The sequence below is a fragment of the Diplotaxodon limnothrissa genome, linkage group LG2, assembly GCF_057381915.1.
Source record: "Diplotaxodon limnothrissa isolate DT_005_m linkage group LG2, D_limnothrissa_male_GT1.1, whole genome shotgun sequence".
NCBI classification, from domain to species: Eukaryota; Metazoa; Chordata; class Actinopteri; order Cichliformes; family Cichlidae; genus Diplotaxodon; species Diplotaxodon limnothrissa.
Window position 1 is genome coordinate 34776027 of NC_140597.1, and position 26373 is coordinate 34802399.

The window sequence follows — 26373 nt, forward strand, 5'->3', positions numbered from 1 at the left end:
CGAGTTACGGCGTGTTGCAAGTTTTGTGAGGTGCTTTCGTGATATTTAATGGATCGGATTACATTTTTTATTTTTCTCCGATATCCGATCCAGTAATTTAGGTCAGTATCGGACCGATACCGATACGTAATATCGGATCGGTCCATCTCTAATTTATAGTTAACTTGACGTTTTGAGATAACAAATATTTAAAAAAAAAAAAAAAGTAAAAACTTCAGTGACGGTAACTATTTTGTCAAAAACAAGCAGTCAAAACAATCTTCTGTAGTTTTCACTATATGGAAAGATCTACTGTTAAAACATTTTTCTAAGGCACTTCCTTAAAGTACCTTCAAGGCAGATCATTTGCTGTGCCAACACTATTGTGGTAAGATAGAAGCCAGTACTGTTCCAACAGGTAATACCAGTCACTAACTGCAAATCTATCTAGAGGATTATATGAAAACAATTCTTAAAGGAAAATCGTTCTGTTTTCTTCTAGAGGGGTCAACATGTAGGAATGAGTCAAAGGGTTTAATGATTTTTGTGTTTTGGAAGAACAATGAATATCACTGGTAAGCAGCATCAGCAGAAATCAAATTCAGGCCAATTTCTTTAGCAGGTTTACCAAACCGCTCTTAGTACAGTGTCTCTCCTTTCTCCATGGCTAGGACTAGTTCAAGTAAATTTACTAAAAAACAAGGTTGTGACTTCTTGTCTCATTCTATAAGGTTGATTTCCAGTAAGTAAAAAGATCAGTAGTGAGGTAGTAGTAAGTAGTAAGTAGTGAGGCTGGTAGGGCAAGAGTTGCTCAGGCAGGTTAGTAAAGAGTTCTTTACAGCAGGTACTCAAACAGGAAGTAGGATACAGGTAAGTACAAGAATAATGACTCCAAACACACAGGTGAGCAAATAAGTAAAAAGTGGCCTGAGGTATACTACCACTACCATAACAGTCGCACAATGAGTGATGGTGTACTCTGGGTTTAAATACTGCATGGACGGGGCATCTGAAAAACGTTAAGGAGAGAACTGTTCTGAGCATACTGCAGCATGTTCAGGGCTTTGATAGACTGGCCAACCAGGAGGTAATCTGGGTGGGAAGTGATCAAAGCATTAATGAGGGTTTCAGCTGTGTTCTGCAGATTTTGAGAAGGATTTAATATAGAATGAGAATTTGAGGGTGGAGTTCAGCGTCCAATCATGTTAAGGTGTAAATTAGCCACTTTTGAGAGAATTGACTTGGATGGATGGCTGGACAAACAACATGTGCCTACAGAAGTATAAAAGAAATCCATGAATTAAACACTATATAGTCATGCAATATTAGAACGCTCACATTTAAAGGGGTTAAATAATGTAATGTGTGCCCCAGAAATATCATTCTTCATTGTGTTTATAGTTGCTTTATAAAGGAGCTCCAAGCTCAGAGTTGAAGTCAACAACTGATTTATTCTTTGCCTTGTGACACGTGCCCAGTCATTCCCTTTGTACATAAAGAGCTTTGCTTTCCGGAGCTGATTCAGCGAAGCGTAAACTTCAAGATTAACCATGACCGGGTGCCTAAGTGAGGAATACTGAGGCCAGCGCAGGACTTAAAGCCTGAATGAACACAGCCATGTTGCTCTGGTGATAGTGAACAGATTGCACATTTGATGACCGAGAGTGTGTCCATGGACAACAGCACAAAAACACAAAGTTAATCTCCAGTTGGGTGAAATAGTTGACAAGCGAAGCGCACAGCTATAGAGAAAAGAGTGACAGCATGAGCTGCAATATTATGTCTTTATTATAGGTTTAATAGAAAAAAAAAGTGCCTCTTTTGATACAGATTCAAAATTATGACAAAAAAAATCCATACATTTTTCTAGCAGCATGACTTAATCTCAGATCATGTGATGACACTGGCCTTGTTTGATCATTCTGTAAAAGGAATTAAACGGATAGATATATATTTAAAAAAAAAAAAAAAAAAAAAAGCTTCTTTTTTTGCAAAAGTACAGCTTGTGTGAAACAGAAGGACAAAAGGTGGCAGCTTTAAGAAGTGACGAGAGGCCATAGAGGTTTAACTGCAGGAACCTTACTGGAGGTTAGAGAAGGAAGGTTTATCAGATCCCTGTACTGAAATATGTAAGACTGTGAGGAGGTCTCAGCTGAGCATCACTGCAGAACCATACAGACAACGTACAGAATCAGTCAACAGTTTTAGCACACCTCCACTTTTCCAGTTACTGCTGTTTACATCACATAGTGTCTAAACCAGGAGGGTCAAATATAAGGCTCAAGGGCAGGGATAGGGACGCCAAAGACTCCAGTCTGGCCCACTGCATGGTTTTGGAAAATGTGAAGGAGGCCATGAATGATTTTTTTCATGTTTTGCAGCTTTCACTAATGATAAAGAACTCCCTCATGACCAAGTAAATAATACCCTAACAATTAAATCACAGAATGTTCCTGTTGAAGCTGGCCCTCTGGGTCCTTTCGATGTTTGGCCGTCTCTAGAAAAATTGTTTGCATCTACTTTCAAAGCTACGTTGAACTGCACCGCTACTGGAAATTATTTTCTTAATTCTGTTTTTGTTGCAGTTTACTGCTTACCTTTGTACCATTTACGGTCAATAGACATTAACAGCCTTAATCTCAATAAATACCTGGAAAATGGAGGGAGTGCTCAAAACTTTTGACCATTAAGTGTTTCACAAAATTTAAAAACACAGTTACTAAAAACATTGGAACATTTATAAATGTGGAAACATGATGCCTACAGTTAAGATAATTTTTAAAAAAAAATATCACTGAATAAAACATGTGGAGTGTGGAAAGGTCTATACATTATGCATGTGCGACCTGTAATATTGTGTTCTTCCTGGAAGGGATCCATAGTAATCTGCAAATCATGACTCAGCGTATAATAGAGACCCTCAGCTATGCTTTAACACATACTGTTTGTTTTAGATGTTACACAGTAAGCAGAGATTGAGGTCTGAAGAGCAGCAAAATGACACATTGCACACCGGTATAACAAGGCTTGCTACTGCAAATGGTGAAGAAATTATGCTATTTTTTTAAATTACCTATAAAACAAACAAACAAAAAAAAAAAAACAAGTAAATATGACACAGTATAATCACATTTAGTTCATCTGACCTGTATTTCTATGGGTTTTGAAACAACCAAGAAAGCACATAGGGAATCATGCTAGCGTTGCCTTTTCACGTGTACATTAGAGTTTAATGTGCCTCTTTGAAGCTGCTACATGCATAGTGTATGTCACAAGCAGCACAGGAGAAAAAGGTGAAGCTTTCTGGGAAACAGTGACAAGTCTGACAACAGCTCAAAGCTTTCTAATAATACAAAGTATTTAAAAAGAAAACATTAAGTAAAACAAGTAGTAGTGTTAGTAGTACATACATAGTTTAGGTAAAGTATAAGGGGCTCTACTGTAGGTTTAGCGGTTCCCGAACTACTACCAGCTACAGCTTTGAGTGCTACAGAGACAAATGCAACTTGTAGTCCAAGTAAGCATTCATTATTACAGTCTGACATGATCAGAATGAAATTAATGCAGTCTCATAAAGTGGACCACAAACCCAGTGATGCTGCATAGATCAAACGGCTTTGCTAAGCCAAACACTGGTTTAGCAGACACCCTGTAACCATACACATGTACTCATGTGTCTCATTTTTCATTCATTTGGGTGTTTCGCCTTTATGTATTCCTTCAGAACCGGACACACAAACTAACTCAACAGTTCTCTTTCCAGCAGTATCACAAAAAAAACTTATTTATGATTCATTTAGAAGAATTATAGTAATATATGTCATTTTTCTGTATCTTAATCTACAGTAGGTTACAAAATAAAAAGCATTCAGCTGCTTCTGACCAGAAACTGGACGAAGCCGTTAGAAAATGAAAAATAATCAGTCTCAAATCTGGAAACAAATTTTGATCACGTGTATAGGTAAATGTAAGGCAGGCAAGTTTTCATAATTTAGGTTTCTGCTGTGACTCAAATGTCTTGTTTTTGTCTTCAAAAGTGTGATTTGGAAAACACTAACATGATGCCAACATACTAAAAATTAAGAAAAAAAGCAAAAAATGTATCTTCACAGTCAATGACATGCTAAAAACTGAAAAAAAGAAATCTATTACATTTTGTTTGGACGGATATAATTGGTGCATAAAGAAAAATCACTTTTCACAACTGGGGGGTCACCGAAGAGGACATAATGTTGCGACATTAGCTTTATCTAATTTTTTTTTACCAGTGGTGGAATATAAATGACACAGGCCCCTAGTTTGAGCAGCAGTGGAATTGACAGTGTACACAAAAAAGATAGTTTATATAATAATAGAATTTGCCTCATTACATTTCATATTTACATATGGGTGGATGCACTTCATATAAATATAAACCAACTCTATAAGGACGCTGAATTTGCACTTCTAGAAGCATCTCCTGAAATCATTTATAATACTTAATTACAAAATCTGTTGGGCAGCTGGTGACTGTTTTAGTTAAGTAAAAGAGGCTTTGCATGGAGGGATGATATCATGTTAAACCATTCATTTATATGGCTGGTGTAAACCCATCATTTTTAATTACCACCATTTTTTTTTTTTTTTTTATTGGCCAGCAGCAGCTGCAAATTATGTAAACAACCGTTTGCACTGCCAATAAAATCTAACAAAGCCTTAGACCTCAAACTAGAGACGTGTGATTTTGCTTCCCAACCTGCGCATATAAACTGTTTATATTCCTTTATTCCATCTTATTAAGTATATCTGACAGTTAAATAACAGCATTTCTTCAGCTGAAGACAATTTCATGAAGAGAACTCACGGTGACAACGATCAGTGAATGTGTCGGAAGAGCGGGAATGCTGAGGACTGAAAACAACAGAGTAAACGGATACGAAGGCAGAAGATCTGTTAAAAACGTTTACGCACCAACTGTTTTGGAAGAAGCGAGACTGACTGACAACAGACATTTGGCAGTTTTGTGGCTCTCGGACTGTAACAGAAAAAAAGAAAAATCTCAACACAGAACAGCAACGTTAAAAAATAATAAAGAATGTCGAAGTGTTCAACTGGATTGCTGAGGATTGTGTAATTACTGAGGTACAGGTGTATGTTTCCTATCCAGAACCATTTGTCCATATAAAAACTACACTCAGCAGTGAGGTTTGTGCAGCTTTTATGCTCTGATCTGTTGTCAAGCAGGAGCGGACTGAGTAATGGCAGTGAAAGCAAGGAGGGGAAACCAACAAAGAAACGCCAGCTGAATGCCACGGCATTCCCCCCTTTGTGATTCAGTTATGCATAGAACCACGTAGAATTGTGTAACTCAAACAGCTGATTATTGCAGCTCTACTTCACGTCTGTTCGCTGAAGTCTGTCGTTCAGGAGAACTTGCAATCCAAAAGCGCAGAGGTAAGTGGTCCAAAATGCTAAGTGGTAGTTACCACTACAGATTGTCCTCCCGAGGGAATACTGTATCTCAACAAGATTGCAACTTTGTCTCTTTTTTTCCATTTCTGCAAAAACAACTAGTGATGTCATCGTAGTGATGCTAAATTAAAGCAGCAAACTGGCTGGATTATCTGTGAGACGGCCTGATGAGGGCTTGGGCCATTTGGCAGTTTTTAATCTCTGCCCCCTCTTCATCAACAGACCCCAACTTAGCTTCATATTAAATAAATGCCTCTAATATTAAATGCAGATTCACACACGCACAGGATGCATGACTATCTTTGTGAGGAAGATCACTGACATCATCCCTATCTTTAACCCTAACCATCCAAACCAACACCCCAACCATAACCTTCTTGTAAACAATCCTTAGGCCACATCATAACCTTTAAACAGGCAGAAAGGATGTGAAACTCAAACTAGTCCTTACTAAGATCACTAGGCAACCACACACACATACACTTTCAAACAAAATGCCTTTTGCAAAGTTGAATAAAGTCTATGTTTTTCACAGCCATTAAGTTCCCATAACTACTGCTTGACTCCAACTCTTTCCACACCTATAAAGCACAAAACTGTTGTCAGTTATTTTTCAAAGCTGTGTCAGACACAGTTAATTCAGATTTGTGTAGCACCCTGCTAAAAAAAAATTTCGTTTGGTGAGAAAAAAAGCAAACATTTATGCTTTACAGACTCAGGAGGAAATACCCTCTATTAACTGTGGTGGTGAAAAGTCACTGACCCAACACTGAAAACTGGTAACAGGTCAAAAACACTAAGGTTCATTGCATATGAATCAGTGGAATCAACAGCTGCCACAATTACACACGTCCTCCTTGCAGGCAGACTGGTGAAGAAATTTTGCTTAAGTTTTAGACAGCGGAGTGTGAACACACAGTGACGCCAGGGTCTAAAACTCATGTGCAGCTGAGCTGAGGTGGCTTGTATCTGCTGGCAATATCTGTTACCTCCTGTGACATGTACAAACAGTACGCATGCTTCTCTTGTAGCTGTAACAGCAGAAAACACAGACAGAAGCGCAGAGCCGAATACAGCAAAGCTGCAAATCATTTAAGATATAACCATGTTTTAGCTACACATACTAAATAAAACACATTGTGTTAAAAAGAAATCAGATGTTTGAGGTACAACATAAAGACATTTTGACTTTATCCCTTCACTAGTTGTTATTTTATATACCTCTTCTTCTCAGAAGATCTAAAAATAAAAGTGTATCTTTTTTACAGCTTCAAAAGCTAAGGTAGCACGATTAAATGCTATAAAATCAGAAAGACAGCTTTTTAGTCTTCATTTAGTTCCTCGTGGAGGTATGTGTTACAACGACTAGATTAGACTACGTTGTGCTTTTCTGCTTTTATCCACCTCCGACGCTAATGTGCCCTCTTTTCATCCACTCCGTGACTTGTCGCCAGAGCATTGTCAACTTCTCTTCGCATTAAACAAAAAAAAGAAAGAAAACAGCCAAAGAGGGGGGTCTTGGAGGGTTGCAGGTTAAAGATCAGCCAACAGGAAATCCACAGTTGAGACTTCTGGTTAGGTGGAGGACAGATTATGGATGAGAAAAGGTGCTGGTGGGCTGAATCCCTGAGAAAAACAGTATATGCAATATGTTTTAGAAGGAATTGGAATATCTAGACGTTATTGCATACATGTATGTTTTCACATACACGATGTGTCTAACCTTTGTATGATGCGATCAGATGTGTGTCTCTACATCTGTATAGCCGGGCAGGATGTCTCCATTGGAGCAGCTCTTGGGCTCCTCGGCCGGTGGGGCGCTGGGCAACATGTGGGCAGTTGTGGAGGTCTCCTCTGGTGATGCCTGACCTCGCTGGAGCCTGTGGTGGATCAGGGGCACAAAGAACAGCACCACGCCCCCCACCATCGGAGGCACACCAGCCAGGGAGAAGGCCACTGTGTAATTCCCAAAATAGTCATGCAGGAGACCTGTGCAGCGGAGGTAAGGAAGCAAAATGCGAATGGAAAGATTAAAACATCTGCTTTAGATCAAGCAGATTCCCAGTTTGTTTATACTGTGTATACACACAGTGAAATAAATGTACACCCTCTTCCACATCCTGCAATGCATTTAAGCTACTCCGCTGCCCGGCAGATGGTGGACATCGCACACTAGCAAAGACAGGCCGTGTGTTGACGAAGGCAGTGAAGAAAAAGATTTGTAATTACCAAACGTTGTAGTAAACAATACAGTATTCAAACCATTTACAGACCAGGGTGTGCAAAGATTATATGAGGAAGGAAATCCACATTTGTTGGGCCTCAAGGACACATGAGAAAAGAGCAGGGGGGTTTTTTAACTACAGCTCTGGGCCTAGAAGACAATAAGCTTTGTCAAGCCTCATAAACACAGTGTTCCTTAGTTTCAGTTTGTCTGCTTGTAGGCTTTAATGCTAACTAAGCATTAGAATAAACGAACCGTTTTTATGTTCTATAGTATGGTTGTTATTATGGTTGTTTTTGTGGCTTAAAGGGGCCCCAATGTGCTCATTTCCAACTATGTTTTATCTTTGGACTCCAATTGAAGGCTCTGTATGTGTCACAATTCAAACTAATATTTGTTTTTCTTATCATGGGGCCTGGTGCAGCCCCTCAGTTTTTCCTCTAACACAGTTCTTTGGTTCCAGTAACCATAAGTCAATAAAAAAGACACTTTCTCTGCATGCAGGTCACAGTGTGCATTCTCAAGTAGTGCAGTCTGATCTCTTAAATTAACATCCCACCTGCACCGCCTGTTCATATTACTTTTTGGTGATACTGTTCGCTAACAAAGGAGACAGAAAGCCAAGAAACAAGGCTGTTCATTTTTGTAAAATTCATGGAATTTGACAGTAAGAATTCCTTATTTTCTGTCTTGTTTCCTGGATTTCTGGTCAATTGTGAAAAAAGACAAGTGCCCAAAATTAAAATAAAATTTCTGATTATTGAATAGAAAACATTAAAGATGAAATTGGATCTCCTATATCTTGATTATGAAAACAAGACTTTGCAAAAGAAATGGATACAGCAAGGCTACAACTAGCAGGTTTTTTTTTTAGTTGAACAATTTGCAGGTATATACTGTCATAATGCCTCTTTTTGTTTAACCACACTATAAAAGAGGTGCATAGTAATGTATTATTACAGTAAGAAGGATTATTGGTTGCACCAATATTGCTGGCATAGCTTTGGATATGCTATCGATCTATGTCAGTGCACTGCTGTCTCTAATACTGCAATGCAAAACAAAAATCTGTCATTAGGAAGTGAAGATTATTTTGAAAACTAAATCTCTTTTAAAGAAATAAAAAAAAAACCCTGCCAGACAGCATGACTCTTCATTTAAAAAAGTACATTTAGCATTTGACATCTAAGAGTTTCAGTATGTTGGCTGAGGCTACAAAGGCCAGGAAAAAGCTGTCAGGAAGTCAGAAAGTTGTGTAGTAAAAGCAGCTCTGGTATGTGTGAGAGGCAAAAGAGATTGTTGAGATAAAGTCAAAAGATGCCTGAGTCAGCAGCGTGCTGCGACTAGTGTTCTTAGGTATTATTTTTTTATTAGCGAGCGGAACAAAAGAACGCAGATCGAAGATCAGTACTGTGTGTGCTTTTTCATGAACACAAATCCTTGGAGACGGGCAGTGGCTGGCCATGAGCCCAACCATCTCTAAACACAAACCAGTGTATAACCTGTCCTGCTGTGCATTTGTCTTTTTCCGTTTACTAATTACGTTAGTTGTACCCACGTCCAAGGTTTTTCTCTGCTAATATAATTCAGCTCATTGTGCATCCCTACTGCCAACAAGCATAGCACAGATGTGTAAATAACATATATCTGCGCTATTCAAAAAGTGGAAAACACACACACATATATAGCTTCTTACCAGCGATAGGTGGACCCGCAGTCATAGGGATAGACATGAGGCCTAGAAGGTAACCTATAGCCTGCGAGGCTTGCATGGGCCCGACAAGCTCAAAAGCTATGGGAGCCATCATGGTGAGGAAGCATCCATCACACAGTCCCAGAAACACACACACGACCACCAGCCCGGCGAACATCGAGCACTGAGGAATCATCATGGACATCAGGCCAAGAACAATGAAGGAGACCACCTGCAAAATACAGCAAGAACCCATAAACAAGCTTTGAATGTCTTGATGCTCTCCTAACATTCTTTTTGACAGATAAATATGCGTTAAATGCAGTCAGTCAGATGGCTCACATTGCTTTCTTTTTGCCTTTGTTCATGCATGTAAATCTGGCCTCAGGCAGATATGGTTACGTGTGCAAGTGGACACACCCTCCATCTACAGGCTCCACCTACACATATTTATGTCAGGTAAAGTTATTTGAGAAAATAAAAAGTACTTTGTCTGCCAGAGAAATTGATCATGAACGATAAAAAGTCCTGATATGTTCTCATACATACTTTAAATATGCAGAAAAACAAAGTTCTGATATGAGTAAGTCTTACCACTTGGCTCGGTAAGACCTGTTGGTCCTTACTGTGAAATACTATTTAAATTAAGTGTATTTCTGTGGTAACAACATAAAAGAATTTTTGAATTAATTTTTCCAATTCAGGACTCTTCCTGTGTCATCGCTCTCATCTAACGTCTCCGTCAGGCAAAGTTCAGCATCATAGTTACATTTACTATGGTAATTCACCTGAGTGCACCGGTGCCGTCATCAATCTGATTAATAAACTACATGTTAATGATTATGAAAAATATAAAAGATATAAAGCTGTCTGTTCACTAAGTGTCTACGGCATGAATGCTGTGAATGACTGTTCTGTGTCACTTCAAAGAGCCAAAGAGTGTTACTTCAAATCCCTTCACAACTACAACAATGTGGATTTAAGCAATTAAAAACTGTGTTCAACACTTGGACAAAAGAAACATACTGGATTTCATTCTATAAAAGACTCTTGCATAACTAGACTCTTTAATATTCACCGCCACACTGTCAGGAAATTCTTTATATGACTAATACTGCAAATGAAGCTTTAGAAATACTTTGCTTGATATCACAGATCAGCACATTTTAAGTATGCATGTCCCACAACTTCAAAGTTGTTTTTATATTTTAATTAATCCGTAACTCCGTGCCCCTTTGCTTAGTGAGCTGCTTGAACGAGTTTACTGGTCAAAACAATGGATCCCTGTGTTTTGCATTCAGCAGAAGCCGCACGTGCAGGAAATGGCAACTCCTGTTTGTATTCACTGCACAAATTGCTCTCACATCACCTTGTCTATTTCCTGGAAAATAGACAAGGAACCTGACATTATCCAGTCATGTAATTCCCCTTGTGTTCGCAAGTCTGTTTTTCATTCCAGAGAAACATAATGCCATTAAGCCATTAATAAAAACGAATTTCTAATTTCACCAAGGTAATAAAAAATAAATATTTTAGTAAAATTGGGCCTAACAAACAACACAGGTGTGTGAAAAAGTGTTTGCCCCGCTTAAATGTTTCAAATCATCAAACATATGTACATATGTACACAAATGTAAACACAAGTAAAAACAAAATGCCGTTTTTAAGCGAATTATTACATAAATTAACTGTTGTATATCACATCTTTGGAAAGCTGAGTCCCCAGGCCTGATTCCTGCCACACGTGTTCTCGATCAAGAAATCACTTAAACAGAACCGGACTGACAAAGTAAGCAGTTGACCAAAAGATCGTCAAAAGCCAGACACCATAGTGCGATTCAAAGGAATTCGGGAACAAATGAGAATCAAAATAAGTGAAAACTCCCAAGAGGTTATAAAGCTGTTTCTAAAACTGTGTGACTCCAGTGAACCACAGGGAGAGCCAGTATCCATAACTGGCAAAAACACGGAACAGTGGGGAACTTTCGAGGAGTGGCCGGCTGACCAAAATTACCACATGAGCGCGGCGGCGATTCATCCAAGAGGTCACAAAAGACCCCAGAAAAACATCCGAAGAGCTGCAGGCCTCACTTGCCTCAGTGTTCATGACTTCATAAGAAAGAGTCTGGGCAAAAAAAGCCTGCATGGCAGAGCTCCAAGATGAAAACCACTGCTGAGCAAAAGGAACATAAAGGTTCATCTAGGTTTTCCCAGAAAACATCCCGATTATCCCCAAGACTGTTGGGAAAATAGTCTGTGGACTGACGAGACAAAAGCTGAACTTTTTGGAAGGCGTGTGTCCCGTTACATCTGGCATTTCAGAAAAGTAACATCATACCAACGGTCAAATATGGTGATGGTAGTGGGATGGTCTGGGACTGTTTGAGTTACTCTTACATAGTAAGGAAAAGCATTAAAAAAAAGTGCTTGTGTGGGTGAATGAGGCAAATTTTATAAAAACCACTTTTTGACAGGCACACTTACCACTGTGAAGTGCATTAGGTTTTCCCAAAAACAGACCAAACAGTAAAGAAAAGCAGTCTGCATAAATTTTAGAGCTTCAATAATTCCCTCACCTGCATGTAGACTTTCCGTAGACCAGGAATGAGATCCCCGATCTTTCCAAAAGTGAGGCGTCCCACCCCTGATGATGCTCCTATGCAAACAAGGAGCACCCACTCCTTTTCAGTGCCCTTGAACTGTTCTTTTACAAAATTAATCTGAGAGACACAATAAGACAGAATCATTACTGTGGACACTGTTAGTCCGTAAAAGTCCATCGTGCATATAATGACAAAGATATTATACAACGTGCTCATGAACCGTATTCTTCATTGCCGAGAAAACATTACACTCAGCATTTGTTGGAGTGGAATTGTTCATCCTTCACCCCAAATCAACCTCAAACATTAACAAAATGTCCACATCAACAGACCTTTGGAACTGCGGAGCAGGAAGACTGAACGCATATAGGTCAGAGCCTCCCGCTCCCTTTAGCCGTGACCCCCAAATTAGATCCAAAACATGAAACCGCCCTCTGAAGTCTTTCCTGAACATGCTGGTCCTTGTGAAATATTTGCTCTGCTTTGAAGGTCTACATTCATCAATGGCCATAGGATAGGTATGTTTAGGGATACAGAGAGGCCATACAGGAGAGGTTTCCTGAGATGGTCGAGCCAATACAAAGACCGGGGCAGTGTTTACATCTGGGCCCGGGCCTGAAACAACAGGCCTGACAGAGGGAGGCCGGAGCTGGAACATCCGACATCTGGATAGAGGGAGATCAACTTCACAGCAACTTAACACTTCATCTTCATTTTTTACTATCTTATTATCACACCCCAAATTCAATCAGAGTTCAGACTTTGAAAACATACTTGAGTTTGTGGATGTAAACAAAATGGATAAATGGACTTCTTTTACTTTCGGCTTCTCTAGCTGAGTAGTTTAGTTAGTAGTTAGTAAACTACTGTCAAGCTCTTTGGCTTCAACATGACATATTTAAATTATAGATTTTCCCTTTGGGCAACCTTTTTCAAAGGTTGTACACTGAAGCAGAAAAAAAATTAAGAAGAGCACAATTAACTCCTGGCAACTGAGTGCTGTTCCTCACAGAAGCTATTGTGACAAACTCTGTTATCCTTATTGAGAGGGACAAAGGCGATGTTCAGCCACTGCTCATTTACTCAGTTGACATGCATTCAATTGCCCTCTTTCCAAAAGGCCTACAGAAGATGAATGGCACCAGACCTCCCACAGTGCAACAGTATGGCTCTGACATCAATCTCACTCCCCCTCATTTCCAGTGTCAGCTGAGAAAAAGCATTTTTACATCAAACCCATGATTAGGAACCCCACTGATCTCTAATGCTCTTTGTGTAAGCGCATAATATAAATAAAGAGGTCGGAATGTTTTACCACAGCAGAAATAACTGAAAGGCTGTTAAACAGTGCTTTCTTTATTCACATAAAAACTGGGCTTATTGTAAATATTTATAAAGCAGCACCATTTAGAAACAATTACTTCTTGCCTATCTTATGTTCTTACCAGATGGATATATGGCACGAAATAGCCCAATACAGCTGTAGCCACTCCAAATGCCCACACTCGGTATGTGACGATGTGAAACACACGCAAATTGAAGTACTTCCTGATGGTGGTTATCGCCCTGCTCCACCTGCCTCCACTTTGAGCATTAGCTTGAGTTTGGGATTCGGCATGGTCGGGGCCTATTCCTTGGGGGCCCATGTCTCCCCCAGCAGGGATCAGAGGCTTGAACATTAGCGCCAGCAGAGCCTGGATCAGCATGAAGACGCTGAGGATCTGGAATGTTCTGCTGAGGCCCAAAGGTTCCACCACCTCTTTCAGTAACACCGGAAGGCCCATAGAGAAGAGGCTGGCACCAGCCGTCACCACACCATTGGCCAGACCCAAGCGCTGGCGGAAGTAGTGGCCCAGGATGACCAACGAGGGCTGGAAGGTGAAGGAGGAGCCGCAGCCAAACAATATGCCGTATGTGAAGTAACGAAGGATCAAGGAACTACAATGAAAAAAAAAGGACATCAGGAAGAAAAACGAGCATAAATATAATAATAAATAAACCCAGTGTAGGTTGTCCACAGAAAACTCTCACAGAGGACCACATGGGCTAGCCGACATGGGGCCCACATGGGTTTTTCATGTGCAAGCTCATAATGGTTTACCCACAAAATTTCCTCTTGGAGGCCTAAAAGGGCAAAACATCTAGAGCCCCTGATTTAGCATATAATTTTACATGGTTTCATTCATATTTTCAAAGGACGTATCTGACAAACATGTCTTACTTTGCAAACGATGTACTGAGCAGTCCTATAAAAGCCAGTGCTGCCCCACTCACAGCCGTCTTCCTGCAGCCAAAGTGGTCTGTGAACATGCTGACCACAGGTGAACAGAAGAAGATCATGCCCATGGCCAGGGCCCCAACCCAGGCTGGAGAGGAAGTTGAGAGAAGAAAGAATTCATCATCAGAAGCATGTGGAAATCTCAGGTGTTATACCTATCACCTAAAGTAAATAAAAGACACTGTTATATCTGTTTGTACACAAAGCAAAGATCAGTGTGTGCAGTCCTTGACCATTAAAACATAATTTTTTCCACGTGTAGAAGTTATTGCATAAAAGTTAAAAAAGGCATCACTGAAAAACAACATGGCCTTCATGCACGTATGCCTGGGCCTCTATGCAAATCTTTATGTTTTGTTTAAAGTTTTTGAGAGCTTGCAAGCTGTTTGCAAATCTGCCACCTGACCTCAGCAGCAGCCACGCTCAAAGTAAACATGTGTAGCATTTTGAGTCTTGCCTTTAAATGCCCCATACAGTAGGTATTAATTAACCCAGACAATAAGAATTTTGCCCACAAGATTTCCCGAAGCTTTGAAAAACTACAAAGCTTTGTATGCTGCACACTAGTTTTTTCTTCTCTGTCTTTGTGACTCTCTCACCACCTGATGTGATTTGCTATTAATATACATTTATGTAACTCTACTCATTATTGTGTCTACACTTGCATCATGTAGATCAGACACGCTCTATAAGATTTCTCATGGTGATTAAGCAGATCAAAAAGTGAATCAAAGTGGATAGTTCTGGCCTGTAGAGCATGCAGTGTTAAAACATAACGAGGCAGATTTCTCTAGCAGAGACACCGCGTACCCTGTAGTACAAACAAACACATGTCTGGATCCAGTCCCTGAGGGAGCAAAGGTAGCTTTGATGTCTACCATGGTGTCTGGGCCTTGGGTCACACTGGTCCAACAGTCCAATAGAAATGAGACCAGAGAGACTACTAAACAGCCTGATGGCAGGATTTATGTACCTAAGCGCACACACACACACACACACACACACACACACACACACACACACACACACACACACACACACACACACACACACACACACACACACACACACACACACTGAGTTCAGAGTGAAACATGAGCTGTGCACCACTGTATAAATAGTCTTAAATGTGGACACTATGTAACCCTATGTACTATACTATACATGTAATACATGTTCTGGTACACAGAGTACGATTAAAGCACAGGACTCTACTCGAGTCTTTCTACAGTTTATTCTTTCAAATTAAATGGAAAAAAGGGGAGGGGGGTCATACACCCAGCCATATAGGTGGAATCTACATCCTCAATAACAATTTCAGTAGATTTAATAGTATAATATATTAAATGCTTTTGATACACATTCACTAGTCACTTTGTTACCTTGCAGTGCTGGGTTAGACTCAGAATCAACAAGGTGATGGAAACAGGATTTTGGTCCGCGTTGACATCATAGCATCACACACTTGCTGCACATCCATACTGTGAATCTCCTGTTCCACCACCTCCCAATGGTGCTCTAGTGGATAGTGATATACTCATATTACAAATGAGTATATCATAAATGACCATCATAAATGGTCCACTATAATACATAGGTAGGCTGTGATGCTTAAATTATGCTTTATTGCTCAAGGTGAGACTTTTTCTAGTCCAGTCAAATTCTAAATAGCATACTTTGAGGAATTTGCAAGTAGTGAGACATAAAAACATAAAAACAGTGCCCTTTAAGTTACCTAAAAGTGTGAACTGGCTGATAGTTATGAGTGTTTCTATTGCTGAATTAAACTCACTGCATTTCCTCAGCTTCAGATATTATTTCTTACTGATGTAGCTCCTAAGACCACTTAAGCTACCACCTGTAATACTTTTCCTTTTTTCTGTTCAATACTAGATGTCCAGCTGGTTTGTCTGGAAAATACCACAGGCTCTTAACTTAATCTCACCAATCTCAGCTAGTGATTGCGGCGTTCCCATCTGGACATGCACTGCTGCTAGCATGCTGTTTCTTGCAGACTCATTCTTGGAAAGCCCAATATCTGACACAGAGATGTAAAGTGTTTTATAACACTCAAATTGGTCAGTTTGGCATTATAATGTAGTTCCAGTATTGCTTTTTTTAATGGCTCTAGCACCTGCAGTGCTAGTATTGCACCAATAACAGTTTGGACATGACAAACCAAAAGGTCCGATGTGAAATCAGAGGGTCAAAACAACAGGCCCGTGTCACACTGCCTTACAGCATACTCTATATTCTGGCCAGCCCCACAACAAAGCCCCATTTCCCTGTGTCCTGACACAACAACTGAGTGCACTGTGCTCATTAGAGGGGATTAGGTCCAAACACTTTCAAACGAAAGCAAAAGAACACAGTGAGGGAGACTGGAGCCAAATGAAAAGATGTCTGTTTGTGTGGGGTAGCAAAGAAGGGGGTTAACAAGCTTCCATCTCTTAACATGATTGATGCAGTCTGACAAGAAGCAGCATACTCTATAGGACCCATATTTATGTTAGAGTAAGAACACTTAAGGCAGAAAAATGCAGTTGGGTTTTATATAATAAGAAGTTTATATAAGACTAATGAGTTCAGCATGCTTTATGCTAAGTTGTAATATATGCATGCAAGACAACTGTGTTTTGTGGATTTCTTCTATGTGTTATGTAATTAAAATGTATATTTACATAACTGTGTCTAGTCTAATCTGTGTCATGTGTAGCCATCCTAGACAACCATATATATGACAGCTAAAAGGTACACTAAAACTAAGTCATTCATATCACAGAGGCCCTGTTACTCCATTCATAACAAAGCTGAAATTTAACCAGGCATTAAATTACCTACACTGCAGTTACTAAATTATTAGGTTCACAGATCCTTTTTTATGAGCAGCTGTAGTGCAATGAGAAACTGACACTATTTTGTTGTCCACAGCACCAGATTTGAAATGAAATAATGACGTTTAACTGCCTACTTTCAGTCTTAATTTGAGAATATCAGGATTCATATCAAATGACTAGAGTAGGAATAATAGGTCATTAGTCCCCTTGTTTAAGGGGGCAGAAAGTACGATACTTTGAAGGGAAACTGCTCAGAATATGGTCTGTGGGTTTTCCAGAATAACAAAGACACTGTCCTTGGAAAGATCCCTTGCTGTTGTTTTTGTTTTCATTGCTTTGAGAAGCACCAATGACATTTTCTTTCACTTCCAATGTATCCCGCAGTGTATGAAACCATCCGCTTAGACGACTGCGAATGCAGCGCACTGCTGCTTTCAGCTCAAAATTATTGTTTCTGAGCCAGTGAGCCCAAACAATCAAAAACACATCTGTTCAAATGCTTTCTGACGATATTTTCCACGGCTGACGCAGACACGGGGAAATGCTGCTGAACCTAAACAATGCATCACACTGTTTCTGAGAGCGTCTTGGGGGACGTACTCCTAAAGAAACAATAGTCATAGGTATTTTTGTCCCTCAAGGTAACATAAAATGCTCTTAGCAGGTGCTGAGGCAACATAATAAACTGAAAAACACAAATACATTGCTTTACACTGCTACGATCCAGCAGTGTGTTTTTTGATTATGTACGAGTAATCCCTATGATCCAGCTCAGGTTTCAAACTGCTCCAAATGCACAGATTCAGAGCATTTTTTCTACTCTATATCTATATGATGAGAGCACATATCCCTAATGTGGTCAGTCAGTCAATCATGAGATATTTGGCTTGAATTTAGCCAGAAAAGAGCTAAAACTTCTTCAAACGCAGGCAGTGCACAAACTTACAAGCCGCACCAATGTCCAGTATTAGATCAAACATGTTGAATCATCTATAATAATAATGGATTGGATTTATATAGCACTTTTCAAGGCACCCAAAGCGCTTTACAATACCACTATTCATTCACTCACTGGTGGAGGTAGCTACAGTTGTAGCCCCTCTGGCCAGCACCAGTAGGCACTTACTCGGTACCACTCACAGGAAAATCAACTATTCCCTCTGATGTTTACAAATCGCATCATATTTCAGGCTGAGAGTAAGTGCAAACTGCTTGTGTTGACACTATTAATAAAGCTGAAAGGGGTAATCCTTTTTATTTTTTTTAATGGATGTGTTTTGCGGAGATTTTACTCTGTCATGTGTCAGCGTAGTAGTACAACTGAAATTAATTGGATTGAACTGAAATGATAGTTTCTGCAACATCCTCTATAAACAGATGCATTTTGGTATTGAGGGGACACTGGTGTCCTAGTCGTTAGGGTGCATACCCCATAGGCTAAATTGTGATCAGTAGAAGGGTCCAGAGCCAAGCGCCTGGTTAAATGGACCTCATCCTATCTAAATACAGAAAAAAATGCCTAAAACTAACCAAAATCAACCAATAAATACTCTTTGTACACATCTTTATATACCTTTTTATAAGCGCATGGAGTTTGAAGAAACTTTTTCCAACCTGAACCCATTCCACTGTCCACTGGAATGCTAAAAATGCCTCGTTGCACCCTGATCTGCCAACCTAAGATTTCCAGCTGTCCTGGGAGATGCTGGAGAAATCTGGAGCAGGGGAAAAACAATAACACACTACCTACCAAGAGCACAGCCCTACGTTAATGGTTTAAGACATGTTCTTGGCAGACAGACTATTGTGTTACTTCACTTGTTTTTGATGTTTTTGAGAAAATCCAACAATGATTATTAAGCACATCTAAAATAATGAACAACTAGCCACTGAAGAAACACAGAGATAAACCTGGAATCATTGTCTTTGAAGGTTTCCCCAGTTTCTCCAACCACTGTGTATACAAATGTTATAAGCATATGTTGCACTTCATTCTTCCCCATGTTTAATGTTCTGTTAAAGGCTTTTTAACATTAGAAAGACTTTCAATAAAGACGCCATCGTTGCCTTTAAGCAATGAATCAATGAGTTTAAAGTGAAACAGAGTTTAAAAGGTATTTTTTTTACCTGACTGCTAACGATGGCCAAGATAAATAATGCACAACAAGGTCACACAAAGAAAACAGAGATATGATGAAGCACAACTCAATATTTGGAAGACAGCTTTAAGCAGTTTAGTAAAACATCTTTAATGCCTCTCACTTGTTGGCTAGTTTTGGCTTGTTGTAGTTATTCCTAACTATATATTGTCAGCATGCAGCGAATGGCTGCTTTTAATCTTCAGATACTTTCCAACGTCCAGGCCAGTGAGTGTGAATGTCCCTGTTATTTCAGTATTCTCAGGGTTTTCAACACTTAAAGTTATGAATGCATAAACATTATGATGTTTGAGTTAAAAAGGCTCTCCTTTACCTGCAGCATTACTAATGGAGCCTATCTGGCAGAAGCTTGTCTCAAAGTCTTTGAACCAGGAACAAAACATCACGAGTAATTTTTTAAATGGACCCAAGAAATCACTTAAATTAAGAGAAATCTAGCAATAAATTAGACTACAGGTGACAGGGCAATTAATTTTTGACTAGTAAAAAGGAATCAACTTTTTAAGCTTTTTTGGGGCTCGATATTAGCAGTTCTTATTAATAATAACCGGTGTAGCAACAGCTGAAATGTAATGAAAGAAAACTAAAGTGTGTCCCCTACTTTCATCCAACAGCAGGCCCTCTACACTTACCCTGGATAAACAACAAATTGCTAAACACATAACCTTGTTCTACGCAAACAGCTGATCAATAGTCAAGATGAGATAAACCCAGTAATTGTTTGATCTGTCTGACTGAGCTACCTACCGCATAATTACCACAGATACTGCGCCACTCATTTTGGCTTCAATCCTATCAGTGTGACAGGATCAGGTAAGCTGTTTATCCAGACTGACACCTAAAAGCTGGACCTGCCCTGAAGTCATATCCAGACAAGACACCAACTTGTCCGTAAGCACTGCACCATAAGGAAGTGTGGTTCTGCCACTAAAGCAAACATTTCCTGACTTGATCCTGAAAGGATCAAACCACACTTTGAACTTTGAAAGTGAATCCGCTCCATTTCTGTTTTTTGGTTGTATTTTTTTAAGTTGTAATACTGCTAGGCTAGTAGTTAGCGAGTGTTTTACACACTGTCAGTCTCTTCCATGAAAATTAGGAGGGACCAGCAATCTGCTAGCAACCAAAGCGAATGTAAGGAATTTTCTGATGCAGCTCCCAACTCAATCAGTTTCAACAAATGTCACTTCCAAAAACTTAGAGGAACACAAATTTTCCCTAGCAACCAGAGGTTTCTGGGGATTGCCGACCGGTCTCGATCCCTTTGTGTCTGCAGGCTTAGCGGAATAACCGTAACTTAGCCACCAGCATCTACACTGAAAATATAAGCTTTAAGGTACTTCAGTTATAGTTCAATGTTCCTTATATTGAAATCAGCACTGACGTCACGCAAGAAAGCGTCACCATTTTTCATTTTACATCTAGCGGTTAATGTAACGAGGCATCAGTTTTCTATGCTAAGATAAAAAGATTTTGAGCTGCCGTCAAGGCCAGTGATAGAAGAATAACAGTTACCTGCTATAAAGGCTAAAACCGTTGGCTTTGAGAGGAAATTGTTTCTTTCAGACTAAAGTTAATAATATGACAACAGTTCAAAAGTGCAATCGGCTATATCCTTATTCATTTACCATCAAGGTTATGTAGCCCATTTGTGCAGAGAAACAAGTTTTAACCTCCTATATTTGTATTGCTTTCAAGTAAAGCCTAAAAATCATATACAATTCTTGATAAATTCTTCAGTTGGTTCAACAAAAAAGTTTGCTATCCAAGTTATTCGCATCGTGGCTTTTATTGATTTCCATTTGTTTAAAAAACAGTTTATTTACATATTTATTTATTTACATACATAGTGGGTTTTGACACAATTAGACTCAATGAACAAAGATATATGTGCCTAACATGTCAGTAAAACTATTCTATAATACACTCATGCTTTAGTTAACTGAGCTTGTGTTTTCAATCTTTCCAGATTTAGTTTCTAAAAATGACGTGGTTTGTTCTATTATTTTCTCTCAGTTTTATTGCAGCATTCTTCATTTAGCTAAGCTCCACATCAAGCCACAGGGCTAAAGCACTGCTCACAATAGGTTAGTGAGTTTTCTTATCGGTGCATGCTTGTCTAGAACAGTCTGTAAGATATCCAGGAACAAGCGTAATGTAATTTCTGAATCTTTCACTCGGTGTGTTCTTTTCCCCTGTGAATTTTTTACATCATAAGTCTTTGAAGCAGAATCTGTGACCTAATGATTCTGGTCATTGCTATTACACTTACTAGATCCATTATTGTGCCATTAGTGTAGATGTGGTCAGTGCATGAGGCAGACATGAGTCTAGACATGCCAGAGCTTACTGTGGTAGGAATGATAAATATCTGAGTTAAATCACTCGCATTCTTTGTCATCTTTCTTTAAGAGTGCATGATGAAGAAATCCAGGCGATGTTTAAGTCCCCAAGAATCATTTCACTGCATTTCTCTCTGTTGATTTGTAGATTTGTGAAGCACAGCACATTCAAGCTAGCGGGATTTGATGTAATGTAGGTGACTAAAGCCAACAGGCTTCTGCAGCTGGAGTCATCAGATGTTTTCTCACATTCGCACAGATACCATAGCCTACTGGTATAGTTACTACAGAGTCATTAAGTATTCTTGTGAGAGAATAAAGTGCATAACGCTCAGTAAGTAAACCAACTTTAGGCTTAGAAACAAGTAGAACTTGATGAGCTACTTTTTTTCTCATCACAATTTTCCTCCTGCTCCGTTTCACGGTGGCACATAGATGGAAATAGTTTTAGGCTTCAATGAAAAATTAATTCCTTCCTCACTCAGTCCCTTTCTTCTGCCCCTTCACACACATTCCCTCTTTGCCAACTTTGCTGCAGCTGAAACAGTGCCGGCTGCATTTTGAACTTTCCTCCCACATTCGGTGCAGCCACGTTCATTCGCACACCACCTGACTGGGGGCTCACCCCTCGCTGATTATGAAAGCACCCCCCCCCCCTTCCATTTTCAAAAGAAAGGTGTGCCGGGCACATGCACTCACTTTACAAGTTTACCAACATTTTTGTGGTAACAACTGGGAAAAAAATGAGTAAAGGTGTCATGTTAATCACGGAGCAAATCATTACCATATGTGACTCATAACCCACACACACCTCGCTGTCATTAAAAATTTAAAGTACCTACTGTTCTCAACCCCTACTTCGATACTGCTACGGTATTCTGAAACTCACTTGTTTACTCCTCGATGTTTATAAAAGACCTCAGCAAGGCCTAATGGTGATCTCTAAGTATGATTTCATTATATCCAGCCTTTTGTTATCCCTTATGGTCCTTTGCTTTTTTTTCTATTGAGCAGTCTGACATCTTTTAAAATGTTGTACACGTGTGAATTTAGACCGGATATCTCAAAAGAAGCCTTTAAGATCATAGCTATTGTAGCTAAGCTCTTCCCCTGTGCTTTTTTCCTGCTGCTGAGGTAAAAAGGTCAGGTCTCAGCCTACTCACTTAATCTGTTCACATATGAGCTCAACCCAAGAAAATGCTGGAGATGAAATCCTAAATATGTCAAAAAATGGGGAAGAGAGAATATAAACATCCTGTATAAAATTCCATCAGCTTCTTTTAATAAATAAGATGTCTTTCCTATACCACCCCGCCCCCCTATTGCTTTTATACTGATAATAATAATAAAGGTTCACATTTGTTCCAGCAAACAGCATTAGTGCCATAATCCCTTCCCACATTGTGACCTTAACTTTTGCATGTGATTGCGGGAACTGACGAGGATTTTAAGAAAAACATCCACTCCTGTTACATGATTCCCGAGCTCAAAACATTTCTCTGTATGGATCAGTACACTGCAGAAGCAGCTTTCACGGTTTTCACAATGAGGAAGGGGAGGAGGAGAAAGAAAGGCAGGAGGGTCCCTTTCTTCTCCCCCCAAACAAGAATTCCCATGATTACTCCTTTAGTCAGTATTTGTTAACAAGATTAACAAGCACAAAGCTAGAAGCCACGGTTACCCAGAAGCCCAGAGCTTCATTAGCAACAAATTGGACGCTGACTTTGTGAACTCACTGAAGAATAGAAATGTTTCTACTGGACTTGCAGGCACAAGAAAATGTCAGATTCCTGCAAACAATTGGAGTAGCACCAGGCCCATTGTTTCTGGGGACTAATTTATCTGCAACAACAAGACTGAACTGTCACATTCCTGTAAATGAACATCAGTGATTTCTTTATTAAGACTGATATCCTTGACTGCTTTGTATAGTGCCTTTCCCGTTGCAGGGAGCTGAGCGCAAACAGTAAATAAGGATAGAGAAATAGTCTGACCATTTAGTAATGAAAGCTTATGATCCTAAACAGAATGGTTGAAATGGGAGAAGTGGGTAGGGTAATGATGTGACTCTAATAATAACTACCTGTTAGATTGTATTAAATACTACAAGCAGAAGCAATATCCCTGATTTACATATCTATCGCAGAATTTTTAATCATTAGTCATGTGCATCTTGGGGACTCTAACAAGTCTGTCCATACTGGTCCAGCAATGCATGGGTCAGACATTCGTATGGACCAATATCGGCCTCGCTAACTGCAATTATCTGTCTACTACCACCCTGGCTGATATTTAACAAAACAGCTTTGTTCTGGCCAAATGTTCAACGATATTGTGGTAAATAGCTTAAAATTTTTGTCTTTGTTTGGTTGTTGGGAACCAAGAGGGGAAAATATAACAAGAAAAAAACAGCACTCCAATATCAGCTCAGTACCGGTGCAAATGTTCACAAATATTCAGTCCTTTGTGCTCACTATATCATTAAGGAAACCTTTATCAAAGGACCCATTGTAGCAAACTGTGTTGTGGATAAACAGACAGCCTTAATGAATAGTTAACAAGTGCCTACGGTGCTTTTTCAGTTAAGTGCCTGTAACTCATTAGAATGCTGGTGCTTTGGAAAACAAGAGATTTCAACAGGATGTAAGGAGCAATTTCAGAGTAAGAGAAGAAAATAATAATTCAAAAATAAGAATGCAGCAATGAGCATACTTTACACCTGCTGGTGGGGCACTTGTTTTATTCATTACTGTGTTTAGTGTTCCACTGGGAATTTAAGTTATTCCACTTTTTTCTAAAGTGATATACATATTAAAATAAACATCCTGTAAATTAATATAAAGTTGATGTTAAAATGTTTATTATAGTAATTGTGCTTTAAATGACACTTCCACAGCTCTAAGTTCCACTTTTAAAAAAAATCCTTTAATTATAAACCAAATGTGCATCAAGATTCTCTACTCCTGTCCACCAGCTCACTTGTGGCTTCAGCTCCAGCCCACCTGAGCAGAGAGATACTGCTCAGATAGTACTTACTCACCCACTTTGAACTGGGATGTTTGGTCTTCAGGGTCTGTGTGCTCCTTCACCAGCATCATGTGCAGGATCCCGAAGGAGTTGTGAATTCCGAAGATTGACCCGTTGCACCAGGTTGCAGCAAAAACCACCAGCCAGCCAGCGAAACCACCTTCGGGTGGGACGAAGCCAGCTCCGTGGCCGGGCTTCTCTACCTGCACCCTAGCCTCGAAGTCGGAACCCGGCGTGAGGGGTGGCTTGCAGCCGGTCTCGATCAGCTGCGTATTACTGTCCTCCTTCACGATTTTACCCTCGCTGCCGTCCGCCTGGTCATGCTTTCTCGTGTCTAGGTCTTGAGGGGCATCCCTCTGCTCCATCTGAGGACCTGGAGCCGGCTGTTCCGTCCGTGACTCTCTGTCGGACGGCTGCGCTTGGTTGTCTAGCCCGTTGGTCCCCATGCTGTCTGATCTGGCGGAGAGGCTACTGTGGGCTTTTGGCGCACATGCATGAGATATTGGTCGCTGACATAAGAGCACCGATTTGAATAACAGCTTTGATTGGTTATCTGTCAAACGTGAAAGACGGATGGTGTTTTTCCTGGCACACAAGCTTCCTACACGCTGCTCGCAGCCCCAACTTCAGCGAATAAACTCCAACCTGCAAACATAGCGTGTGTCATTCTGGCCGGAGGTCTATATTTCCAGGAATTAGCTCGCACCGCCTATCCTTCCTTTTAATGCAAGCCTGCCTAACCGCCTATAAAGACTAACACCATGTATTTACTTGTGTTGGCTCTTCTCCTCGGTGCCGAAAGAGGATCATCAACCTGCGAAAACGTCCGCTCCGCCTCGACTCCGTGTAGCCCCGTCGCGCAGTTCCCGCACTATCATCAACATTTCCCGATGTTAAATGCAAGAATTAGACGCTTCTTTTTATCTTTACAAGGTGGATATGTAACGTAAGTAGGCCTGTGCATGTCCCGTAGGCTGTAGCGGTTCTCAAGTGTCAACACACACCGAGCCGTCATTCAGCAAATCCACACACCCCTCCTCCTCGACCACCTCCTTTCCCCGGCGGACGGACAGTTGGAGCCAATGGTGGAGCTTCAGTACAGTTACAGTAGAACGAGTTTGCACTTCGTGGCTTTTCGCGGAAAAACCCGAGTGTGGCTTGCTTTTCCTCTCTTGTGTCGGATTAGTAACAACATCCTGTGGCTAATGCAAACATCCGTTTCAGCGCATTTTCCTCTATAATCTAATCTAATCTAGTATAACATAATATAACATAATATAACATACTGTGTATTATATCGACACATCAAGAGATATATCTACTTTTGTAATTTTTGCAAATTTTAAATTTAATTTTTGTAACAAGTCTTGTTCGTTTGATTAAGTGACCTAATATCTAAAATAAATAATATTAATTATAATTTTAAAAAATACGTCTTAGCTTTATTAAAGTTGTAAATAGCTCTAAACTATCAATTGAATTTTTAGATTAAAAAATGTTTTACATCATTGTGGCAGACGTCAGGCACGTTATCTGCTTACTAACTCTCTGGATTGTATGGATATGGAGAAAGGAAAAAATATCATCCAAAAACTCTAAATACGGGATTAAAATCTAAAAAAAAAAAAAATCGATTTACTAACTCGAAATTTGAAGATATTTTCTCAATTTAGATTGATTTTCTCACATGTTTGGGTTAGTAAGCTGATCATTTAAGACACCTAACTCACAATTTTGACATAATGACTTATTCAGTTGAGACGTATAGTTTTAATATGTT

General features: G+C 39.8%; 1 protein-coding gene across 2 annotated transcripts; it reads right to left on the reverse strand.

The window, feature by feature from the left end:
* Nucleotides 1–1787: 1787 nt before the first annotated feature.
* On the reverse strand, nucleotides 1788–25720 carry slc16a2 (solute carrier family 16 member 2). 2 transcript variants are annotated; one of them, XM_085362964.1, is made up of 8 exons: nucleotides 25365–25720; nucleotides 24607–25238; nucleotides 14172–14316; nucleotides 13396–13888; nucleotides 11924–12067; nucleotides 9351–9579; nucleotides 7154–7419; nucleotides 1788–7056 (listed from the first exon to the last, which is right to left on the reverse strand). In XM_085362964.1, the coding sequence occupies exons 2-7, from the start codon at nucleotides 25037–25039 to the stop codon at nucleotides 7169–7171; spliced, it is 1695 nt and encodes a 564-aa protein (XP_085219090.1). In that variant the 5' UTR covers nucleotides 25040–25238; nucleotides 25365–25720; the 3' UTR covers nucleotides 1788–7056; nucleotides 7154–7168. The 2 variants fall into 2 exon arrangements, with proteins under 2 accessions (XP_085219090.1, XP_085219083.1); XM_085362957.1 differs by having other exon boundaries at nucleotides 24607–25720.
* Nucleotides 25721–26373: the final 653 nt, after the last annotated feature.

What these genes read in the sequence shown, in the direction of transcription:
- slc16a2 (XM_085362964.1), bottom strand. Translation starts at nt 25,039, where the DNA reads ATGGGGACCAACGGGCTAGACAACCAAGCGCAGCCGTCCGACAGAGAG. An exon ending in AACATCCCAGTTCAAAGTGG is followed by an intron (nt 14,317 to 24,606) that starts GTGAGTAAGTAC and finishes CTTCCTCTCCAG; the next exon opens with CCTGGGTTGGGGCCCTGGCC. An exon ending in TACGGAAAGTCTACATGCAG is followed by an intron (nt 9,580 to 11,923) that starts GTGAGGGAATTA and finishes TGTATTTTGCAG; the next exon opens with GTGGTCTCCTTCATTGTTCT.